Genomic DNA, 24,588 nt, shown 5'->3' on the forward strand with positions numbered 1-24,588 from the left:
ATCGTACTAGTTCTACACTGTGGACTGTGCACCTAATTTCCTTATTCTCCCACTCCCGTGCAGGTCTGGTACACTTGGTTGTAGCCAAAATCACGTTCCAGAAAAATGAGCTGCAGGACATGTGAAACAAAAATTAAGATGATATGTGCACAGACTTAGGTTACCCACAGTCCTCCAATGCATCATCTGGAATTTTGTTTTCTATTTGACACTCTCTCCTCCGATCAGGAAACCTTTCGCCTTCTCCGTAACATCAGCCTTTCTTGCCTCAAAACTTGCCGGCCTATCATCCAAGCTACAGTTCTTCAAAGGCTGGATTATTGGAATACTCTTCATCTTGGTTTCACATGCATGTTTAACTTTGAATTAAAATGCTGTAGTGGACTTCATTTTCCACATTCCTGGTTACTCTCATTACCCCATATCACTCACTCCTCACTGGCTTCCAATCATGAAATGAATAATCTTAGAATCACTTTGCTTGGTGCACTGTGCCATCTACCAACATGTGCCCCCCCTTTACTTTCAGCACTAATGTATTCCTTACTGGCCTCCATTCTCTCCAAGATCCTCATCTCAATGCTTACTTATTCTAGCTAAAATCCAGTGCAACTGCACTGACCTCTGTTACTTCTCTGCGCTTACCACTGAGAACTAACTCCCTTCCGTTCTCAATCAGGTCACTCGAGGATTATTCAGTCTTCATAAATAACTCAAAGCCTTTCTATTATAACTATCTGCTAGAAACCAGATAGCTCAGAATCAGTGGATACCAGAGCCTTAGTACACACGTCTGGGTGACAGTTTGCTCTAGATGCCTAGACTAGAGCCAGACGCACATTAAGGTTTTTTTTGTGCTCAAACTACTTAGGAGTTCCTGACTAGCATGAAGGCTCTCCTTCACTTCCATGAGGCCCAACACAGACAGCCATAGAAGTTTCCATCTGTGACCTTTCCAAGTGTGGCTTCCAGGGGAAAAATAGCAAGAGAGATGGGTGTAGCTTTTGGGCTTGCACTCACCTAGCATTCCAGCAACAGGCAAAAATTGTGCTAAAGGTTGACCCATTCTCAATCTTACATATGGGGTATCACTTTTATCAGGAGAAAAGTAGGAAGAGAGATTAGTAGGACCTTAGCCACCAACAATAAATTCTGCTCATTGACAGCACATAAGTATCGGGAAATAATGTATTTATAGTGACAATTATCTGTTTTTCTAGATTGATGTGGAATTTGTCTTGTGTAGTTACTGCATTATTGTTTGAGCACTGCATAAATACTTTACACAGTGCCTCTAAGTTAAGCCTGAATGTTTTTATGCCAAGTTACCAGAGGGTTAAGCATGGAATTATTTAGTGATTTTTTTGTGGTTCACCGTGACGAGCGTTGTGATGGTTGCTTGAGAAGGGTTTCACCCCCTCAACCAATAACTCAATTTTTCCACCTACGCCATTCTAGAGCCAGGAATTCAGTTGCTATTCAAAATCTAGGAGTGTATAGACAAAGTGACATGCATTGTAGAGTTGGAAAGAGATGATCTTTAGTGGACCCAGCACAAATTCTTGAGGCAATATCACAACACACCACACTTCCATACCTGATGAGCACCAGCATGTTTGCAGCTGAAAAGAACACCACTGATCGCATAGCAGTGCCACCCTTCACGAAGTTCTCCGACTCTGGTCAGAGCAGGGGTTCAAGCAAGCAGAGCAGAAGCAGAGCGTTAAGGCAGTCAGAGGCAGAGGACAAAGAGCAGAGACCTCACAGTAGGGGATATAGTACCGACAAGACAGGAAGGGGCAAATTCAAACCTCCATTTGATCCAAGGCCTTGGACAGTAAAGGCAGTCAAAGGGTCAATGCTACTGGTGACTCACAATGTGCCCTGCTTCAAAAAATGTCAAGGACACCCGTTACCTGAGGAAGATGTAGCATCGTACTGTTCAATCATAAGGTTATAGAGAACACCAGCACGTGTGAGAAATCTGTTGTGAATCTGCTCCAAAACATATTCGTAAAACTATCATGCCTGATAATTCCAGTCTGCAACCGCGGGAAGGCTACGATGCAGAGCTCCGTGTAATTTACAAAGAAGATGCGGCAAACTTGATGCGATCCGCTGGGACGCACCGCCGATGACCACTAACGACATAGGATACTTCCTACCTTCGCGGGCTGTTAAGATATTACATGTGGAACCAATGAGACTTAGTTGAACACAGCCATGCGACTAGCTCGACTCGAGCAGATACTGTAGTGCTCCCCTGTTATTTACCCTGTCCTGATGAAGACCCCGATGTAAGGCACTAGATACGCCTACACATGTAGCGTGGGGTCGAAACGTCGACGGCTACCTCCATCTTTTGTTCAGTTGGCACTCCCGCACTAATTTGAATAATTCTGTGTCAACAGAAATTGACCTAACTGTCGGGATATGTTATGATCCCTCCTTTCTTCGGCTCAGAGATCTGAAGCCATGCAACTGTATTGTAATTTGAATTAATTTCGCAATACACAAGTTGTCACCAACTTTATTTCCTCACTTTCCTCTTCCCTCACAGCATCACGCTATCCCACTCCCCTTTCCTTTCTGGGGCACTGTTATTTACCAAATAATATGGTTCATTCATTGTGATTAAGTGACATTGTTTGGTATTTCATTGCTCTACAATAAATTCAACCAAAATGTATTGAGCTCCACTGGGACCCTTCTTTACTACACCATGATAATTCCATTCGGGCACATAGATACAACGACAACATCACGGAAGGCAAGATAAGTATCTTGCTATCTCAATGGACATACAAAATGCACCCTTTTTTGGACATTTAAAAGCGATGCAGTGTAAAGAGGTCACAATGGGCAGACATTTTCATATCATATGGAATTGATATTGTGCTCCATTTGCCAGGTCTCAGCAGAGAAAATTAAGTCAACTATCATGTTTGAAGTAGTCAACTGACACCTGATTTTATACACTGTTATCTGTAAGTTTGAAGTGTCTTTTAAAAGCAAAAAACAACAAATGCAAATAAAATATTTAAAAAAAAATCAGGACAGTCTAATAACTGGATACTCCGTAACAAACTAGATAAAACAATCATTGTTACTCTTTGTGGTCTAGCTGCGTGCAGTCCAGTAATCTGCAGCCACCAGTAACATGCTATGGAGAAATTCAGGATGGAGTCTGTAGGCGAGCTTGTGACTATTAATTGTGACTATTGCATATTCATTTATAAGTTTCGAAGGAATGTTAGGTATTTGGTTGCCTCCAAATTAAAACCGCAGTGTGGTGACCGCTGCACACTTTGTGGGCGTGGTCTGGCCCTAGGTGCGTCACCGATGTTATAAATAAAGAAGCATAACATTCCAGTTTAAAAAAACTCGAATCTCAGAGTTAATAATATGCGGGAGACTGTAACAGTCAAAATTAGTCTCCATTCCGATATTTTTACGGATTCTAAATGGTTATATATTAAAATCTACTGTGCAATTTTGCACCAAAACGTATGTATTTATTTATACAGGATTTGTATGCGCATGGCTGCCTCAGCGACAAGGCGTCCCAGCGCAACTCAGAGAAAACCAAACAAGACTGATAAAGGTAGAGGGACGAATCTCATGCACAGCTTGGTATACATCTATTGATTCATGTTTGCTCTAACTGGCATCTGGAAATATTTGTATGCGCCAGAAAGTGCTATACACGTTTCCACCACCCGAATTTGCTGCTCAAAATCTGACAAAAAGCTACCGAGGCGTTTTGAGCAAAATACCCTGTAGGCTGGTCAAACGTGGACAAATTAGCGATCGATTAAAGCTTTGCCGGTATAATGAAACTTGTGAACCAAGTACAACGGACCAAACCCCCATCTGTTTTATTGCGTGCATTCGCGCATAAAATGCATGCACCGAACTCGTTAAATTCTGTACCTCTGCTGCACGGCGAGCCCTGAACTTAAAGTTTGGCCCCCTCATAAGGCTGATGAGAACCGGTTTGCTGCAGACATTGCTGCTGCCCGCCTCCTCCGGTAACGAGGACACAGGAACTCGAGCCCATAACAACTATTCAGCAGGGGGTAAAAGCCACCGCGCCTGCGCGCTGAGCCTTGTCGTCGCCTCGTGACCTGCCATAACACAAATAATAAAAGCCTCCCCGAATTCTGAAAGAATAATGGATGTTGCTCCGCAGCCTCCGCCGAGGCTCCAAAGTTCCGCGTACTGGAACCCTCCGGGCGTTCCGTCCTGCGTGACGTCATAGTCCGCGCCACCTCCCCGCACCAACATGGTGCCCAGCACTTTGTAGAAACGGGGCAAGGCAAAAGTGCTTTCTTCCCCCCCTCTCCTCCGCCTAACTTTAAAGAGACTGGATTTTGCAAGAAACCAAAACAATATTAAAACAACCCCATTAAAAAATGCAGGACACACGGCCGAATATAATTGAAGCTCTCTGAATATGGAGGCACAGAGAGGATCTGCAAGAAGATTGGTGTGTAGATCTTTTATGTCTTACGTTTTAAGGAGCTGGGGTGTTGGTTCCGGAGTGGGCGCCCTTTGTTGATTGCTCGCGGTGTGGGAGGGGAAGCATGCTTTAGAAAGGCCTGCAATGGAAATGTGTGTGGACGAGTGCATATGGCATCTGCAGCTTGCACTGTGTCTCAATGAGACCCTTTTCTTATGAACAACGTGCTGTTGTGTATTTAGTAGGGCAAACTAGTGTATTTTGTGTATGCCGGGGGCAGGTTGCTGTGTTTGTGGATTAATGGGCGACTGGCTGCATGCAGGTTGTTGTTTATTTACATGTGTGGAGCACGTTTGCCTGTTTTGCTAGCTGTACCCTGCGGAGCATGCTGCTGTTTTTTTCTGCATCGCGTGGGAACCGGTTGAAAAATACATATGTGCGTTGTCTTTAGTACATTTTGGGTAAGGCGCTGCAATGTATTTTGTGCACGGCGCTGCAATGTATTTTGTGCCTTGTGATGCGGGCGGTGCAGTGTATTTTGTGGCATGTGAGGCGGGCGGCGCAGCGTATTTGTGTGCATTGTGTTGTGGGGGTGCCCTCGTCCCTCCGGCGGCGCACACTGGGCTGCCCGGGTCCTTGCTGGGACTCCTGCTGGCAGCTGGGCGTGTTGCTGGGGGACCTGTTTGTGTGAGTGTGAACGTGCAGCCTGGGCAGTCTGCCTCTGTGCCTGCAGAGCAGCTGGGGGGTGGGGGCCGAGGGGGGACTCCAAGAGCCACTTGAAAGCTCTTTGCTGGAAGGAGGGGGCGGTGTGTGAGAGCAGAGGCCCCACTAGCTCTGCCTCGGCTGCCACTGCCACTGTCAAAACACGATTCTGCTTGCTGCCTTCCTCGTTCTACAAGTCACCAGCGATGGGCAAAGCATGGCAGCCAATGCACAAGTTTCTCATTGCAAACATACCCTGAAAACACGAATATGCCAGGAAAAAGCAGTACTTATCTGCGAAATGGGCATTTCCACGGGGAATGCAGCATTACATTACGTTGGCAAGCTGTTTCCAGCAATGGTTACAAAACATCAGGAGAAACCTAAAATACGTGTATGCCCGGATTTACGTAAAATAAGGTTCCAGTGTGCAGGTATCAACATCTGGTTGCTCAGCCTTTATCCCGCCGAGGTAGATCATTTCAAGTGAGCTGAGTAGCGGCGCAGATGTGACAGCGCCACAAAGCTGCAAGACCAAGTCAAAGGAGTACTTGGGGTTACAGGCTGTCGTTAACCTGGGCGCTGGGCCTAATTTACTTCCATAAGGAGCTCGCACATCGTGGCACCACCAAATGTTCTTCATTAACTCTTTCTGATTTTGTACCATTTCCCCCTTAGACCATTTCGGCACACAATGAACTATAACAAAAACACATTACACATGCTGTTGACATGTCGGTCACTTGGAAAATCAGTTTAGTACATTTAGGTATTTTGGGTGGTTTAGTGATCAAAGTCAACTTGGCACGTGCATAATTTGAAGTACCTAGTGATATTTCTTGCCTATTTTGTTAATCGTCGCAGTCGTGGGGGTGCTTGCAAATGCAGCCCGGGTGGTAGTTGTTCTCCATTGCTGTTTGAGTGGGTAGCTGGACGCTCAGAATGTGCCCATGAAAAATATATTAAGTGGTTGTACAAGTCTAACAAAAATTATACAACTCCGCCGCCACCCAAGTATGCATTTAAATTATTTTCAGCACACCTTTAGAAAATGGATACAGGTTGCAGCCATCCATGTCGAAATATGCATTTTTTGCAGCACAGTTCCCAACCGACCGCGTTAACATAGCACAGTAGTCACTTCCTACCCAGTATTATGAATTATTTACCTTTCGTCCGTTTTAAAAATGCCGTCTGCTCAAATCATTTGGTATGAAGACGGCTGTGACTGCTTCTCTTCAATGATAATTTGCACGATAAAACGCTTTTCTTAATAAAAAAAAAGGGAAATGCTAGTGTGTAGCGCATTGATGGAAGAAATGTCAACTGAATTACCGTAATGTGCCCCACACCAAAGCCTGTTCTTCTGTTTGTGTGCAGCGTGCTGTGGACCGTACGAGGTACGATGAAAACGAGGATCTCTCGGACGTGGAAGAAATTACCAGCATCAGGAGCTTCAGCCTAGAAGAAAAGATAAACAGCGGTTCCTACAATGCGGACTTCGTGCACGTCATGGAAGGGGCAGGTAAGGCTCCTCGGAACTTCACTTTCACCGTAGTTGTTGACTGAAAGAAAACACGTGCGTACATTAGGGTTTAAATATTCCCGCGGGCTCTGAAAGGTGGCTACGTAAGACGGAACGTCACTTTCTTTCTGAGGAAAGTTGCTCGTGCTGAGTTGCGGAGGCTTCCTGTTTCCCCCTCAGACATATAGTGACGTTGACAGACGGATGACGTACGTACGGATGACGTATGATTGGGCGGGGGCAGATGGTTGGAAAGCCGTGCAAGGTTCTTTTCCCCAGACGGCACGTCATGTGCGGATTTGAACGTTTTAGACCTGGATTAAGCTCAAGGCCTCGATAGCGACCGTGTTTTAATACATATATTTTTTAATTTCGTTGAAAGAACGGCACGACTAGAGAGGGGCACGCCTGTGCGCTGTGCGGTATGTGAATTGGGCCTTATGTCGTAGGTTTGTTGTTACATGTAAATGAAAGGACATTTATACAAGTCCACATTTATGAACGTACTCGTCTACCAACTCTCTTCAATAGGAGCTGGCGCTGTAAAAAAAAAAGGCTCATCAGCTCGAAACGGTAATACCTCGTACCTGTGTTTTTCTTTCGTCATTGGGGGCTGGTTAGTAGTATGTTTTAAACCGGCATGACTGGTATTTCAATGTTCTGCTGGTACAAAAATTAGAAAAATCACATGAAGGCTCCTTACCAGTGACATAATTTATACAGTAAAGGTTAGAAGAAAACACTTTAAAATGTGTTCGACAGCTACGCTAATGAACTCTACACAGGGCATGGGAAGAATGCACGAAGACGACTATATATATATATATATATATATATATATATATATATATATATATATATATATCTATTTATATATATATATATATATATATATATATATATATATCCAAACAAAGTGAGGAGATGTAGTGGTGATGTAATGTACTTCTAGTCTGGAATGTCAGCTTGTAGAATGTTATGTATGTAATGTTATGTTGTGCTTTGAATGTCTGGAGTGTTCTTGTGATCGAGGGGTGTTCAGCAGACTTAGGGGCTCATTAGGATTGCGGTTAATCCGCATCCTCCGGGCCGGCGGAAGCCACCGCCGGCCCGGAGGATGCGGATTAACCGCTGCGGACAGAAAAAAGACCCCCTGCCAGATTAGGATGGCTGGGGGATCTTTTTTCTGTCCGCCGCTTTTCCGCCGCGGTCACCTTCCGACCGCGGTGGAAAAGCGCTAACATGGCTGAGGGTGTCTATCAGACACCGCCAGCCATATTAGGATGGCGGCGGTCCTAAATGCCGCTGTGGAAAGGCATACAGACCTTTCTTTGGGGGCCCGTTGTGGGCCCCCAGGGGTGAAGGGAGGGTGGGGGGTGCACATTGGGGGTACCTTTGGGTGCACAAAGCGGCAGGCACCACTCGGTGCCTGTAGCTTCGTGCACGCAAAGGAAAACATGGTTTCTTAACATTGCGGCGTGTGCTGCTTCAAGCAGCACCCACCACAATGTTAAATATACAGGATGTGACCGCCAGGGTGGCAGTCACATCCTAATCTGCACGGAGGGACCGCCGCTGTCCCTGCGGACGGTCCCTCCTACTCTGGGGTGGCGGATGGACGCAGGTCCGTCCGCCATCCTAATAGGCCCCTATGTTGCGGAACGGACTCCGGACTGGCAGGACGCTCCTACTTGTGGGTAAATTACTTCTTTCATTATACAACTATGAGGCATAGGTTTAGCCCCAAACCAGTGCATTGCAAGATTGCGCCAACATGGCTGTTAGGTTCGAATGTTAATCCATCATTTAATCAATGTCCCAATGCATTTCAGGCGGGATACGCCCTTCGTCAGGGGACACTGCTGCTGGAGTGAAAAACGTTCCGTTTTCTGGTCTCGAGTAAGGTGACTAACTTGTGGTTTTATTTTCTGCAGAAAATAAAACCACAAGTTAGTCGCCCCGACGAAGGGCGTATCCCGCCCGAAATGCATTGGGTCATAATAAATACAGCTTGGAACGAACCTTGGCATCTGTCGTGTATTAACAAGAGGCTCGGATGGGCACAGTTTCTACATGAGAAACATGAAAAAAGTCACATGATCCCCGTATGTGGAATATTGTTGAAGTAAATGAACAGAAATGAGTACAAAATGGAGTGTTATGTTGTGTAATACATGTCTTGCTCCTTTAACTGTGTTCATTCCACATTCCTTTATACAGTGTTCAATGGGTAAGAGTTAAGAAACCTGGTAAACCGCCTAAGGAGGAAAGTAGTTTTTATGAACCTTTGCAGATTGTGGAAGTTTTAAATAATTCTGTTCGCCTCACTGATGGACGTGTGTGGAACCTTAAGAGGGTTGCTAAGTGTTCTTCTCCTCAAGTTTCTTTTAAGAAATCATCAGATTTGTTTGATTTGGAGGATTTGTCGTGTGCTAACTCTTTTTTACCACCTGACATTATTAATCAGGATGTAATTTCTGATACCTCCAGTTTTCCGGTACCTGATGTTTCTAGTTTGCATAAGTGTGATGAGCTTATGGACGCTCCCAGTGCTTCTAGTCTGGTCTCTCAAGATGTGTCAAATGTTTTTAGAAACTCTAGACGTGAAAAAAGGCCTCCTGTATGGTTGGCTGATTATATTTCTGAAACTTTTCCCTTATAGGAACCTTCGTCCCTTTCTACCTTTCTTTTGAATTCTTATTCTTTTATTTTTCTTATTTTTTTTATTTTTAAAAAAAAAATTTTATGGTGGGGAATGATGTTGGTTACAAGTTATTTAATTTGTTCCAAGGAGGATGTGTTATGTTGTGTAATACACGTCTTGCTCCTTTAACTGTGTTCATTCCACATTCCTTTATACAGTGTTCTTACACTGTGTTCTCACCTATGTGTTCTAATGTTATTCAGTTGGAGCTGACTGCTTAACCTGTAAGGCTGTGTACCTGCTCTACTCTGTATTAAACTAAATTCAACCTACTTGGAGTCATCTCTTCAATACAACATGGAGTAATTTGAAAACATTGATTAAATGATGGATTAACATTCGAACCTAACAGCCATGTTGGCGCAATCTTGCAGTGCACTGGTTTGGGGTTAAACCTATGCCTCATAGTTGTATAATGTCACAATTTTAAGTGCCACCGGGGCAAGGCACTTTGCCAGGACGCACGCATTTTCATACAGATGATAGACAAGCTTGAAGAAATTACAAAAAGAAGGAGTGCTTCCCGATTTTTCATAATGAATTACTTCTTTGAAATAAATCTACAAATTCTTCAAATGTAATGTCTCATTGGCTCATTACATATTGGCGACAATTGGGATTTTAATTCGCCCACCGACCCACGCAAAGGATATTAATCGGATTACAGTTGATTTCCAGTTTTCTGACAAGTTTGGATTTACAAGTCAACTGAAGGAATCAATCGATCGCCTTATCACCTATGTCAGCATCGACATCGTCTCATAAGTTCAAGATAATTGAGGGTGTCGAGTTGCGGTAGGACTGGATTGAGTGCGGTTTTACATATACTTTTACAATTTCGTCTTTATTAGCGGAATTGTCTTGTAGAACGGAATTTCGTGGACTGTTTGTTCACCTTGTTACTGATTTTATCCTTTCATGTTTGTGGATCTATTTTGGTCATCACTTGTTTTTTGTCGGAGGAAACGGTTGGCCTTCAATTTTAAAAGAATACAGAGCGCTTACTGGAGTTCTCAGGTCCTCTGACGTTCCGAACCTGAAAGCAGTGGTGGAGTGCGGCGCTTCTCGGAGTCATTATGTGGAGAAGCGGGGCTCAGTGGTTAGAGGCGGCAGACCCGGAAGCTGAGATCGACCGTGGACCAGGGTTCGATTCCCCGCCTCGGCGGGTCTCGGGCTCAAAATTCCACGAACTCGACAATTCTCTCTCTGGTGCCTACTCAACTCACGGGGTCACACTCTGCGACTCTGGGCAATAGCTTGCTCAATCTCCACTACGGCCCCTCGCGGCGGGATGCCTGGCTTTCACCTTGTGGATACCCTGCTGGGGTTATCTCACAGGGGAATACTAGGACGGGTTCCCTAAGCAAGCGCCGGGACGCTTAAGGGCAGCTGTGCGCTTTACAAGTCCAGCACATTTACATTTACACTTACACATTTACATTCTACGCTGGTCTATGATGCTGATCTATGATGTACAGCGTTTCCGTAGCCTTTTGAAGCGCACAAATGTGCTGTGAACCCTCCGACAGTACGTAAGCTACTTGCCGCCATTTTGTTGTCTTGATTGGAGAATCGTCGGACCAACTTTATCGTTTTACTAGGGATCATATACTCATCTCTGGTTGTCATAAGGATCCGTTTTGAGAATTTTAAACGTAAGACTATTTATTTTGTTACTACTTAATGGTCGTTTTGAACAATTTTTGAGGTATTGACTTTCATTTTTATTCTTTCTACGAAGATTGTTGGCACCAAGTTTCATTTTTGGATCTCTTCGACTGGGTGGCATTTGGTTTGGGTTGAGGTGCAATATTTCATTACAGTTATTCTGTTGTACAATTTCGCAAAATGTCATCAGTAAAAGATGTCACTCAACCACCACCATTTCTTGATAAGCTGGGTAAGCCGGTCATGCTTTGGTCAGAATGGTTTGATTTATTTCAAAACTATCTAGCGGCCATTGACGCTTCAGAATACTCACCTCCTCGTAAGTTTGCCTTATTACTTGGCAGTTTAGGGTTAGCCGCTCAACGCATTTTTAAGAGTTAAACACCAATTCCTCCTCCTTCTGGTCAGTCAGGCGACAGGCAGTGGAATGTTTATTTGGAAGCCATTGCCAGATTAAAAAATCAATTTGAAGAATCTCCTAATATTATGTTGGAGAGACATAATTTTTATAAACGTAAACAGAAGGAAGATGAGAAGGTGGAAGAATATGTGGCGGCTTTAAGGGTGTTGGCGATTTCTTGCGATTTTGGTCCTCTTTTGGATAATTATATTAGAGACCAACTCGTATTTAATTGCGCTTCCCCAAAGATTAAGGAACAAATTCTTAGTTGTAAGAATCCTACACTGTCCGAGGTGATTGATTTAGCATTAAGCATCGAGAGATCAGTTACCTCAACCAAGGCTATGATGGCGGATGTAAGTACAAAAGTAAATTTAGTTACAGAGGAGTATGATGATGATGGTTTATACGGTGTTAGTTCTAAAGATAAAGTAACTAAGTTTACTTAACAAAAATGTAAACATTTTTGTTTTAGACGTGGCTCTAAGTTCCATATCGGCAACTTTCAAGGGTGCCCAGCTTTAAATAAGCGTTGTTCCATATGTAAAAAGATGGGCCATTTCCAAAAAGTTTGCAAGTTCCAAAAGAAAATCATAAAAGTCAATAACGTGGATATGGATGACTGTTCGGAATTTATGGACAACTTGCTGTTGGCTTTGAATACTGGTGATGAGGAGATAAAAGGACCTTTATGTTCTTCAATCATCAATGGCATTCACTTGCAAGTTATGGCGGACTCGGGATCGCCTATCACCATTTTACGAGATTCTACTTTTTATGACACATGGGGAAAATAAACTGTTCTTTTGGAAACGGATGTGAATCCTAAAGCGTTCGGAGAAAAAGAGATTGACATGTTGGGATTCTTCATGGGTAATTTAGAAATGTTAGAAAGGTCCATATGTACAAAAATATATGTTGCAATCAAAGGCAAAAACATTGTGGGTTGGAAGGATCTGGCGAGGATGGGTTTGTATTTAGTGCCAGGCGATGACAATCCCATAAGGGCCAGAAAATTACCTATTTGTTGTTTTGAGGATGCAACAATTGTTCGTGCAGATCTGGTAAAAGAATTTAAACATGTTTTTTGTGATAAAGTAGGTCTGGTAAAAGATGTAGAACATAGGATTAAACTACTACCAGATGCTATTCCGGTTGCACATAAGGTGCGGGCCGTTCCATTGAGTGTGAGAGGAGAATTGAAGATGTTGGATGATTTGTGTTCTCAAGGGATTATTCAACCTACAGAGTCTTCACAATGGGTCGCCCCCATTCTGGTTGCTCGTAAAAAAAATAACGAGATCAGATTGTGTGCTGACCTTAGAGGTTTGAATAAAAACATTAAGGTGAACTGTCATCCACTGGCCAAAATACAAGAATTATTAGCGAATTTAGGAGGGGCAAAATGGTTTTCCTTGATCGATTTACGATCGGCCTACCATCAAGTTCCTTTATCCAGAGAGTCTCAAGAACTGACGACCTTTGTCACCCCATTTGGGGCTTTCAAATTTTTGAGGCTTCCTTTTGGATTGGCGTCGGCAGCCAGTGTATTCCAGAGACTTATGGATACTCTTTTTAGGGATTTGATTGGGGTGCAGGCATATTTGGATGACATCCTAATCTTTGCAAAAAGTCTGGATGAACACAATATTCTGTTGAGGAAGGTTCTTTCTTTGCTGGAATCACGTGGCATGACGGTGAGAGAAGACAAATGTAAGTTTGGGGTGAATGAGTTAGAGTATCTTGGCCACACAATATCAGCATCTGGTATCAGTCCAACATTTTTGGTTGTCAGAGCTTTGAAGGAAGCTAAGGCTCCATCGGATAAGGACTCTTTACGTTCCTTCCTTGGGCTGGTAGAATATTATGCTAGATTTGTGGTTAACTATGCGCAGGTTGTCCAACCTCTGCGAGCATTACTCAAGAAAGGTCAAAGGTTTTTATGGTCTGAGGAGCTGGAGTCAACTTTTTCTAGGGTCAAAGAATTGATTGTTTCAGCTCAAGCTCTTCATGCTTTTCGGGATGACTGCTTGTCCACCATTTCAGTGGATGCAAGAATGAATGGGTTGGGAACAGTTTTGACTCAAGAAGTTGACGGTAAGGGACAAACGGTGGTGTTTGCTTCCAGGGCTTTGAAGCAGTTTGAGAAACACTATAGTACTATAGAACTGGAGGCTTTAGCCTGTGTTTGGGCTGCACAAAAGTTTAAGATGTATATTTGGGGCCGAAAATTAATTATTTTATCTGATCACAAGCCTCTTTCTTTCATTTTCAGTAGGGTCACAGGTAATAATAATCTGTCGCCAAGATTAATTAGGTTAGTGTCCAAACTTCAGGAGTAAAATTTTGAGTTGAGGCACATTCCAGGTGGAAGAAATTTCCGAGCAGATTGCTTGTCCAGAATGGGAATGGATAAAGATGATGATGAGGATGTAGTGGAAGATGATGTGGAATGTGTGGTGTTGGTTGATTCTATTGAGGAATGAAAGTTGCCTTTTTCGGAGGTGGAGTGAATGGAGTCAGGGATGAAATATCCCATTTTGTCTAAAGCTATTGAATTTTCTTCGAAGAAATTGCCAGAAGTCAGAAATGTGTCTGGTGAATTGAGGAATTTGGCTCAGGTGGCAGAAGAGTTATCGGTGAAAGATAACATTTTGTTTCGTGGGGATAAATGTGTTCTTCCTGCTGATCTTAGAAGTGACATTATAAAGATGGCGCATAAAAGTCATTTGGGGGTGACAAAGACTTGTATGAGAATTAAAATCCATTATTGGTGGCCCAGTTTGGATGCACAAGTTAGGTCCCTGGTTGATAATTGTGAGGAGGGTTTGCTTTCGGACAAACATTGGAAAACGACAAGTTTTCCTTTACACCAACTTTTCCTAATTCAGCCTGGGAGAAAGTGGGGTTGGATTTCTCTGGTCCCTATAATGTTTTATCTGAGGGAATGAGATGTTTAATTCTGGAAGTGGACTACTATTCCAAGTGGTTGTATTATAGGTTTGTTGACGCTCCTAATTCAGAAAATACCATTTCATTTCTGAAAAGATTATTTTTGTTGGAGGGGGCTCCTCAATTTCTAGTTACGGACAACAGAACTCATTTCGTATCAGAAAAAAATGTGTAGATTTTTATCTTTGAAAAGGGTAGCCCTGTATGGCACATTTGTTTATGCTTTATGTATGGTTCATTTATCTTTTGAGATGCATCACTGTATATATTTTTCACTAAGTTTATCTCCTGTATGCTTCACATACATTTATATTTTTCCCTTATCGTTATTAATTCATGTGGTACACATACCATTATACATCGCAGGTGACATTTCATGAGCACTTTCGGATATTGTTTGTTTACCATTTGCGTTTTTTTTCTTGCCGACACTCTTCTCATATCACTAGCTATTTCCGCGAGTAGTACGTCGTTTTTTTCAATGGCACGGTATTGACACAAGCGTCCTAGGTAACGTAGCAACTAACAGCTTTTATCTGTTTCCGGGAATTAACCGCACCCCCAAACCCGGCACCCGAACGCGGAATTTCTCCTACTCTCTAACAGCACGCTACGGTAAGCCCGTTTCCAACCCACATTTATTGTTTCTTCTTTTTTTCGGAAGTATAGCACGTTGGTTGTACTTTATTTTACCGTCTTTGTGCACGTTTAATACGCGCATGTTGCACACTCGTTTGTATCTGGTAAACTTCACTGTGGGATTAACATCCCATCACTGTCTGAGTCTCTCGGCATGGATGTAATTCACCATGTAACCGGCACACGTTCTTTTGAGCACACCTTTTAACCGTTTTCAACACTCCTCGTTTTCGAGCACTCGTTTTAGGTCTCGCCTGTCGATGCGCATGCGCATCGAGCAAGCGAGACTATGGGGGCTTATCCACTCTTTATCCACTGCAAGGAATCGTGGCGATTCCTTGCAGTGCCCGTGACTTTTAAGCTCAATGCGCATGCGCATTGAGCTTAAAAGCGCGTGCACGTCCGTCTTGTTTTACCCGCTCCGCCCCCTCCCCTTCCCGCCATGTCGCATTTCTCCTCCCCCCTCCCCTCCCCTCCCCTCCGTCCGTCTTGTTTGTTTAATTTAACCCGCTCCGCCCCCTCCCCTTCCCGCCGTGTCGCATTTCTCCTCCCCCCTCCCCTCTCTTCCCTCCGTCTCGTTTGTTTAATTTAACCCGCTCCGCCCCCTCCCCTTTCCGCCGTGTCGCATTTCTCCTCCCCCCTCCCCTCTCTTCCCTCCGTCTCGTTTGTTTATTTTACCCGCTCCGCCCCTCCCCTGCCCGCCGTGTCGCATTTTTTTTTATTCGAAGCCTAGTTCAGACTATCGAGGTTCCTGCCATTGTGCCGAGGACCGGAGCCGCACACCGTTGCAACCTCCACGAGACTCCTAAGAGGTAAGCCCTTATCATCATGCTGAGCGCACCCTTGTGCTCCCCATGCCTTCTACCTTTCAATGGTAAAGGATGGCACCGCTGACACAACCTACACCCTTTCCCACTCCCCAGCTCCAACAGCAAGAAACCGCTAATCAGCGAGGTTAAGCTGCCCTACCAGCCACTCCGAGCAAATACGAACCATGGAACCACTTCCAAGGACCGCACTGAGCGAAGAAAAGGTAATGCTCAACCCTTGGCTATTCACATTCTTTTCTGACGCCATATGCCCGGCAACCAGCCCTGACATTCATCACTTTCTTTCAAAAGGAATGACGCAGCGCTCTATACACCTTAATCATTCGGATTCAAGCAATATTTCGCTTGAACTAGGGTAAGGCAGTCCATTTACGAAGTTCCGCCCATTCGTTCACTTTACCCTGCCGCCTTGCAAACTTCTCTTCCCACGTCTCGCCACTAAATTAATTGACCCTCCGCACACACTCGATCACCCCCATAAATCCATTAGAACATAAGTATCACCTTCTTGAACACTTGTGAAAACACTTGCACAGTATACCTCGCCACGAATAACACAAAGCTAGCAGTTTTCCTGACATGCACAAGTGCTATCTAGGAGCACACATCCCACAGGTGGCACGAGTACCCGACTCCAACATTGTTTTAACTTATGTTGTCTACAAATATGGTGGCACTTGATCCCTATACCAGTTGTTGACATATTGAAATGCAACTATTACAGTAATTCTGACAGGTCGCTGTTGTCTGTTTTTCCTCCCCCCTTTTTCCTGTTCCTTATCCCAACAGGCTCCAACGATAGACACCAGGCAATTGTATTTAAATTAGTCCTGATGATGATCCCCCTTATCTAGGAGCTAGGGATCGAAACGTCGACTGTTCTAAAACAATGCCACAAACTGACCATTGAGTGACATTATTGTGGACATTGTTTGGCAAAGCTTGCTTTACTAGATTTCAAGTGCAAGCCACCGTGGCTCCAAAGTTATTGCCTGATATTTTGTATGTTTTGCACTACTTAGTTCGTTCAGCTGTTTTGTAACTGAACAATTCTTGCCCCCTTTTGTTTGGAAAAAAAAAGTTTAGAATACAGTTATCTCGCACCGTCTTTAACTGAGTTCTTGCATTGCCTTACTTCTGGGGCACTTTAAAATAGAATTAATGGATGACTCCCAGGGTAGAAACTATATTCATTTTGCCTTCTGGTTTGATGAGCATTCTTTGCAGAGATGGCGTACTTACTCCTGCCTAGCGCCAATGTGACATGTCTGGGAGCACTATTTCGAATTACTGATTCGATTCCCTCTGTTCCAACCCAGCCTCACCTCCTTCGGAGGGCCCAACAAGTAGGGTTGAGTTTGACATAGTAAGGGGCCTTGTAAAGCTCCAGTACGCTTTATAGAAATATAATCTTCGCAGGGCCTGATACACTTTCTCTGACTGTCGCAACTATTCACCCATTTATCTACGCCCGCTGCATACTTCCTGTAAGACAACTGGAGTTCAGTTTTTGAGTGAATGCTGGGCTCACATTGGCAGGTGATCTTCCTCACTCTCACTCATCCTCACTCACCCTCAACCCCTCACCCTCACTCACCCTCACTCACCCTCACCCTCACCCTCACTCACCCTCAACCCCTCACCCTCACTCACTCACCCTCAACCCCTCACCCTCAACCCCTCACTCACCCTCACTCTCACTCATCCTCACTCAACCACCCTCAACCTCACTCACCCTCAACCCCTCACACTCACTCACCCTCAACCCCTCACCCTCACTCACTCACCCTCAACCCCTCACCCTCAAACCCTCACCCTCACTCACCCACCCTCAACCCCTCACCCTCACTCACCCTCAACCCCTCACCCTCACTCACTCACCCTCACTCACCCTCAACCCCTCCCCCTCGACCCCTCCCCCTCAACCCCTCACCCTCACCCTCACTCACCCTCCCTCACCCTCAACCCCTCACCCTCAAACCCTCACTCACCCTCAACCCCTCACCCTCAACCCCTCACTCACCCTCAACCCCTCACCCTCACCCTCACTCACCCTCAACCCCTCACCCTCACTCACTCACCCTCAACCCCTCACCCTCAACCCCTCACTCACCCTCACTCTCACTCACCCTCACTCAGCCTTAACTACTCCCCCTCACCCTCACTCACCCAAAACCCCTCACCCTCACTCACCCTCACCCTCACTCACCCTCAACACCTCACTCACCCTCACCCTCACTCACCTTCACTCACCCTCAACACCTCACCCTCAACCTCAACCCCTCCCCCTCACTCACCCTCACTCACCCTCACTCACCCTCACTCACCCTCAACCCCTCACCCTCACTCACCCTCACTCACCCTCACTCACCCTCACCCTCACTCACCCTCACTCACCCTCACTCACCCTCACCCTCACACAGTGCAATAGTTCTCAGACCATTTCAGTTAGAGCTTTTAGAAATGTTTATGGCTTTTTTTATTTGTAATACTTTAGCATTGGCTACAGGAAACAAAAATGCTAAACATTTACAAAAAAACCCCATAAACAATTCTAAAAACACTAACTCTAATGGTGCGAGACCTATTGCATTTCCAATGCTTGTTTAAACTTGCACTTGACCTTGTTTATATCTGGTTCGTTTCCTTACACACACCTCATTTTTCTCTTCATTGACAGAGATTTATCCCCCGGAAGAAGGCATTTATTCAATGCCGAAATGCATTGGGATTTATTTCAGTGCGCTTTATAAAATTGAGAGATTCTTCTGAATTAAAGAGCTCCTTGTGAATACAACAAGATGAAATCTTAAAAATTAAAAGCAAACATGGATGAAATTGATTGAATCTATTGCTTAAATTGGTGGAACCTTAATAAAAGGACTTTTGTTGAGCCCGGAGGACACTTCTCACACTGAGCAGTGCTACCTGTAGATTTTTATCTTCTCAGGATGTGAAACAGTTGAAAGTGTCTCTTTATTCCCCGTCCTCGAATGGATTGGTGGAAAGGGGTAACAAAGTCATGAAAGAGGGAATCCAAACAGCTATTGCATCGGGACTGGATGTAGTAAAATATATTGAGGAAAAAGTTTGGAAGTGCAATACATCTCCTCATTGTACAACAGAGGTTACTCCTTTTGAACTTTTGAGGGGGAGAAAGGTACGTTCATCTTTATTTCCAGCCTGGTTAGACAGGAAGGGTTCTAATAAAGAGAAGTTGTGCAGCAGAGAGAATTTGGCAGAAGTGGTTAAGAGGAAACAAGGTTTAATGAAGAGAAATTTTAATGAAAAGAAAGGTTCGAAAAGTGTAGTAATTTTCGTGGGAGATTGGATTATGATTAAAAAACCTGTTTAAGTTTCTAAAGGAAATTAGTTTTTTCTAATCCCATTCAAGTGATCAAAACGAGTACATTTGCTGCCTTCTTGGGGTAGAAGGGTTGGTGGAATGTAAGACAACTAGTGAGAATGTCTGAAGATCAAACAAAGCTAGTTGGCAGGGCTAGAGGCAAGCCTGATGCAGATGAGTGTGGTTGGACTCACTGGCTGCAACCTGAAGTTGGGAAAAATGTCTCTGGTCAGGGAAATGAAAGTAGTGGTTCTGATTCTGGCAATATTCCTTCTAGTTCTTTTACTCGCGGGGGCAGTTAAGAAAAGTACCTGCCAGGTTCAATGAATTTGTTAAATATTAATCTATTTAAAAGTTATACTTCTTACATGGTTCAATGAATTTGTCAAATTTCAAATTGTTTTTTTTAAATTAAGGGGGGAGGTGATGTAGTGGTGATGTAATGTACTTCTAGTCTGGAATGTCAGCTTGTAGAATGTTATGTATGTAATGTTATGTTGTGCTTTGAATGTCTGGAGTGTTCTTGTGGGGGTGTTCCGCAGACTTAGTTGCTGAACGGACTCCAGACCGGCTGGACGTTCCTACTTGTGGGTGAATTACTTCTTTGAAATAAATCCACAAATTTTTCAAATGTAATGTCTCATTGGCTCATTACAGGAGAATAACCGAAAATATTTCCAATGATCTAAGACAATCTCTTACACATCATAATGTCTATAGCCAAATTGGAACACAACTCCTGACAGCAAACAATCTTGTAATACACATTATTTTTTAAGATTACTTTTCATCAATTTGTATTCATAATTATCAAGTAAAAACAAGACAACATATCCAAGATGAACAGCCTACACTTTTCACCCCTATTCACTTGGCACTTCTTCAGGGCGCTCAGTGTTGTTGGAAGCCTGATCCTTAAACACCCGTTGTCTGCACAATACTCCTCATACACTCATTCAGACCTCATACAGTTCTTCTATAAATTAAAGATCTGCTGTACATATCAAAAACACAATCAATTTCTTCTGTGATGCCTTGTTCCTTTCAACACTCTTTTATAGTACTCCTCATCTTAAAATTTTAAGCGTGTTTAAATGTAGAGGTCCTCTATTTTTCAGGCCTCACTTCTATAGGCCTTATCGTGCATGCCTGCCACCAGCAGAACAAGTAATGTCTCCTGCTTCTCACACAAGTCCGTATCCAGCAGTATCCTCGTTCCTATAGAGGACCTCTACATTTAAACACGCTCAAAGTTATAAGATGAGGAGCTGCCTAATAGTGAACAAGCATATTATTTTTAAAGCTTTAATCATTGTTCACAAGCCATTGCAGAATATTCAGCCTTTAGAAATCAAAGCCATGTTCCAATGGTACATTCCCCTCAGACAAGCTCCAGACCACAAGCAAAAACCTTGTTATCGGCCCTAAAGCAAGGTGGGAAGGTAGAGCCTTCTCGGTAGCCACATCCAAGCTTTGAAACTCCCTTTCTTGTTTCATCACCAGCCCCCAGGCTCATTCCCCATTCCGAAAGGCCTTAAGTACCTGGCATTTTACTCTCTGACGGAAGGCTCTGTGTCTCTGAGATCATTGAATTTCTACTTCCGCTGACCTCACTTCCTTCAAGAGTAACCGTTATTAGTGCCTTGATGCCTTTGGGAATTTGTTTGCGATCTAGAAATCCTTTTCATTTCCTTTAATTATGTCCGAATTGAAACGCAACTACGCTCCAACTTAAACCCGATCTTCGGAGGTGGAGCGCAGTACGTACCATGTCTTCTAAAAAAAAAAAGCCACAGACACACTACACACTTTCTCACACTTAGGCAGTTAGGTTATGCGACTTCACCAGTGATTCGTTAGTGGTAACAAGAATTTTTAGGTCTCGTCTGTCAATGCGCTTGCGAGAATATAGGGGCTTAACTATAGCTTAACAACATCGGGCGATTTCATGCTGTGCCCGTGAAAAGCAAGCTCAATGCGCAAGCGCATTGACCTGAAAAGCGCGTGCACATGAAAGTCAGCCTTCTGCCGCCAGCAGTTTCACTTTAGAGGGATCCGCTCCGCCCCCTGCTGCATGAAAGGCTTTCATTTCGCGGCCGCGTTTATTTACATCATTTCGCGGCCGCGTTTATTTATTTACTTTCATTTCGCCCGACTTGTTTATTCATGGCTTGTTTTAAGATACTACTTCTCTGATCGAATCGGCCCACTGTTCGAATAGACCGCAGGTAACAGGAAATACAGTTTTCCACAACTTACTTCAAGGCATTCAAGCAATAACATGTCAACTCAATCAGTGGTTAGATTCAACACAATCGACAATTACTAAAGTTCTCTCTTTAAAAAGCATTTAACACAAACATCCACCAGCTAGCTAACTTCTTTCAACAGCGGTAACTGTGGAGGAAACAAATATGAAACTGAAGAGCATATCAGACCCCACGCAATGGCAATGGCCAACTAAACGCATTCATCTAGGTGGGCGCTGCTCAAATATTCTCTAATCCTCAATGCGCTCTTTAAACACAACACACCCCTTTCCTGAACAGGAATCCCAGACGATCGATCCACTGTCGATGTACTTGAACTAAGTGAAAAAAGACGAAACGTCATAAATTCATGTAACGGGAAAGGAATTCGGTATGCTTTAGAAAAACCGTACTCGCTTGAATGCTTCACTCTTCCCACACCTTTGAAGTGAAGCTTAGCTTCACTTCAAAGGCCCCTGCTTCACACTATTCACGGCCGCCAGGCCGTGTCTCTCCCTCATCGGGCCATAAGGCCCACAGTTTGCATAGTGTAATCATGCAGCGGGTCTCTGTGACACAACACTCTGTTCCTGCCCATGCACGCCTGTTACGCAATGTTTTAACTCTGGCCGAAGCACTCTAACGTCTGACAGTTGTGCTTTGTTCTGTTGTACTTTTTTAATAACTGTTAATGCTACGGATATTCTATTTAATGTCTTTGTTAACTGTATTGTCATTTATTTGTGGCATGTTGGTATTAAATTTACTGCTGCCCGAGGCTGACATTCTGCTATTTCGAGGTTTCCTTCAATCTAAGCGCCAAGAAGCTTACCAGGTGGAATTAATTTTAAAGTGTTTTTGAAAAGGGGATTGAAAGGCTGAGACATCCTCTTGTGGCATTTGTCTTGTGTCACGTGTTGTCTTAGTGGTTTTATACTGCCGGTTCTATATATTTCTGCTTTTTTATGTTCATCTTGGGCTCACCTTTTATTTACTTACATGTAGTAGTGTTATATAGCGCAGACAAGCTCAAGAGGGTGTCGATGCGCTTTACATGTCGCGTATTTGTCAGTGCAGCCTCCCTCTCACAAGCTTCCCCCCAGCGTGCGCTCTGCCTCAGCCGCATTTAAAAAAAAACTTGTTTCACTCCTCACTCCTCCCACACCTTTGAAGTGAAGCTTAGCTTCACTTCAAAGGCCCCTGCTTCACACTATTCACGGCCGCCAGGCCGTGTCTCTCCCTCATCGGGCCATAAGGCCCACAGTTTGCATAGTGTAATCATGCAGCGGGTCTCTGTGACACAACACACTGTTCGTGCCCATGCACGCCTGTTACGCAATGTTTTAACTCTGGCCGAAGCACTCTGACGTCCGACAGTTGTGCTCTGTTCTGTTGTTCTTTTTTAATAACTGTTAATGCTACGGATATTCTATTTAATGTCTATGTTAACTGTATTGTCATTTATTTGTGGTATGTTGGTATTACATTTACTGCTGCCCGAGGCTGACATTCTGCTATTTCGAGGTTTCCTTCAATCTAAGCGCCAAGAAGCTTACCAGGTGGAATTAATTTTAAAGTGTTTTTGAAAAGGGGATTGAAAGGCTGAGACATCCTCCTGTGGCATTTGTCTCGTGTCACGTGTTGTCTTTGTGGTTTTATACTGCCGGTTCTAGATATTTCTGCTTTTTTATGTTCATCTTGGTGTTGTGTTTATTTCTTGGAATCGCTCTTTTTGTTTTTTACACCGCCCTCACTCTACCTTTGTGCAGAAAGAAGCATTTCGCCTGCTGGACATGCTCACCTTTTTAGGGCTCGCCTGCTGATGTGCTTCTGCGCATAGCTGGCGAAGCTCTATTATGGCTTATCCAGTGTTTAACAACACTGGCGATTCCTTGAAGTGCATGTGCTTTTTAGGTGATTGCGCAAGCGCAAGCCCTAAAAAGCGCGTGCACAATGCCACCAGCCGCCTGCCTGCCTGCCTCGCATTACAACATCAAAGGCAGCCCTCCCAGCGCATTTCTCCCCCCCTAATTATTCACGGCCACATAGCCGTACTTTCAGTTTCACGGCCTGATGTCTCCTTTTAAAACTTGTTAAACTTGTTTTATAGGACCTTCCCCCAACGCCTGCCCCCCATCCCCGTCCTATCCTTCAGTCCACGGGCAAAACTGCAGACAGGGCACTCCAGCGCTCCAGCCCGGAGCCCAGGAGCCGAGGCTGCAGCCCCTTCCTTTTCTTGTATTAATTATTTATTTTTGGCCCGGCTGCGCTGCCAATGCTCGTTTGCAAATGCCTTTGCCCTTCATCAAGGAACAGATCTTTGACCCAAATGTATTTACTGACTGCCTGAACTCTGCAGTCACTTTCCACGTCCCTTCATCACAGTCCACCAATGTCCTTATAATCCAGTGTTCCTCTCTATGCCCTTTCTTTCTTTGCTGCTCCAGCAGCCTTCTGATATGTGCCACTGTGTTATTTAATGATTTTTATTGCATTGATGTGTATTATTCACTGCTTGCTTTATTTACCAGGCGTGCTTGCTAGGTTTCTGTAATGAATCTGTAAATAGAATCCTTTTTGCTCTTTTCTCCAACTTTGTTTCAGGGTTGGAGGAAAATAGGATAGCTTAAGTAAGAAATGAGCGCAGTAAAAGTTACAATAAAAAAAAACGTCAATGGGTGTGAGTGCTCTGCCACACATTTCACGACGCAGGATTTCCTGCTGTGCTTGCCGAGATGCGGGAGTGTGAGGTTCACAATGGGGCGGCGTGGAGTGCTCATTTCCTTGTGTTTGTCTGCACACTCCAATGTCTGCCCCCAGGCCGTGCGCTTCATTATGGGAGGTGAAGGAGGGACCCTCTAATACTGCAGAGCCCCGTGTTGTAATCTGCAGGTTCAAGCTGGAGTTTGTATTTTATGGCATTCATGGTCATCGTGTCTGCTGCGCAGCACTGCTGCTTGTCGCTCGGTCAGGTGTGAATGCCAGCAACAAAGCTCCACGCTCTCACGTGTTTCTAAAGGTGATTTACGAGTAACCCGCAGCTCATTAGTTTCAAACTGGGTAAGTTAGCTCAGTGGGGAAGAGCCTGTGCGTCACATCATTCCTACAAGT

General features: G+C 44.2%; 1 protein-coding gene across 7 annotated transcripts in view; it reads left to right on the forward strand.

Annotated features, from left to right (window-relative positions):
* The first annotated feature begins 4,106 nt into the window (after positions 1-4,106).
* KDM2B (lysine demethylase 2B) overlaps positions 4,107-24,588 on the forward strand; it is a 1,060,697-nt gene continuing 1,040,215 nt past the window's right edge. For 4 of the 7 annotated variants that reach the window (XM_086942994.1, XM_086942996.1, XM_086942997.1 and 1 more), the window contains exons 1-2: positions 4,144-4,489; positions 6,545-6,689. In XM_086942994.1, coding sequence (XP_086799120.1) covers positions 4,457-4,489; positions 6,545-6,689 — 178 coding nt within the window. In that variant the 5' untranslated portion in view covers positions 4,144-4,456. Of the gene's footprint in view, positions 4,490-6,544; positions 6,690-24,588 lie in introns of all 7 variants that reach the window. The other 3 variants (XM_086943000.1, XM_086942999.1, XM_086942995.1) reach the window with 3 other exon arrangements.

This window comes from Lissotriton vulgaris, chromosome 11, assembly GCF_964263255.1.
Source record: "Lissotriton vulgaris chromosome 11, aLisVul1.2, whole genome shotgun sequence".
NCBI lineage: Eukaryota > Metazoa > Chordata > Amphibia > Caudata > Salamandridae > Lissotriton > Lissotriton vulgaris.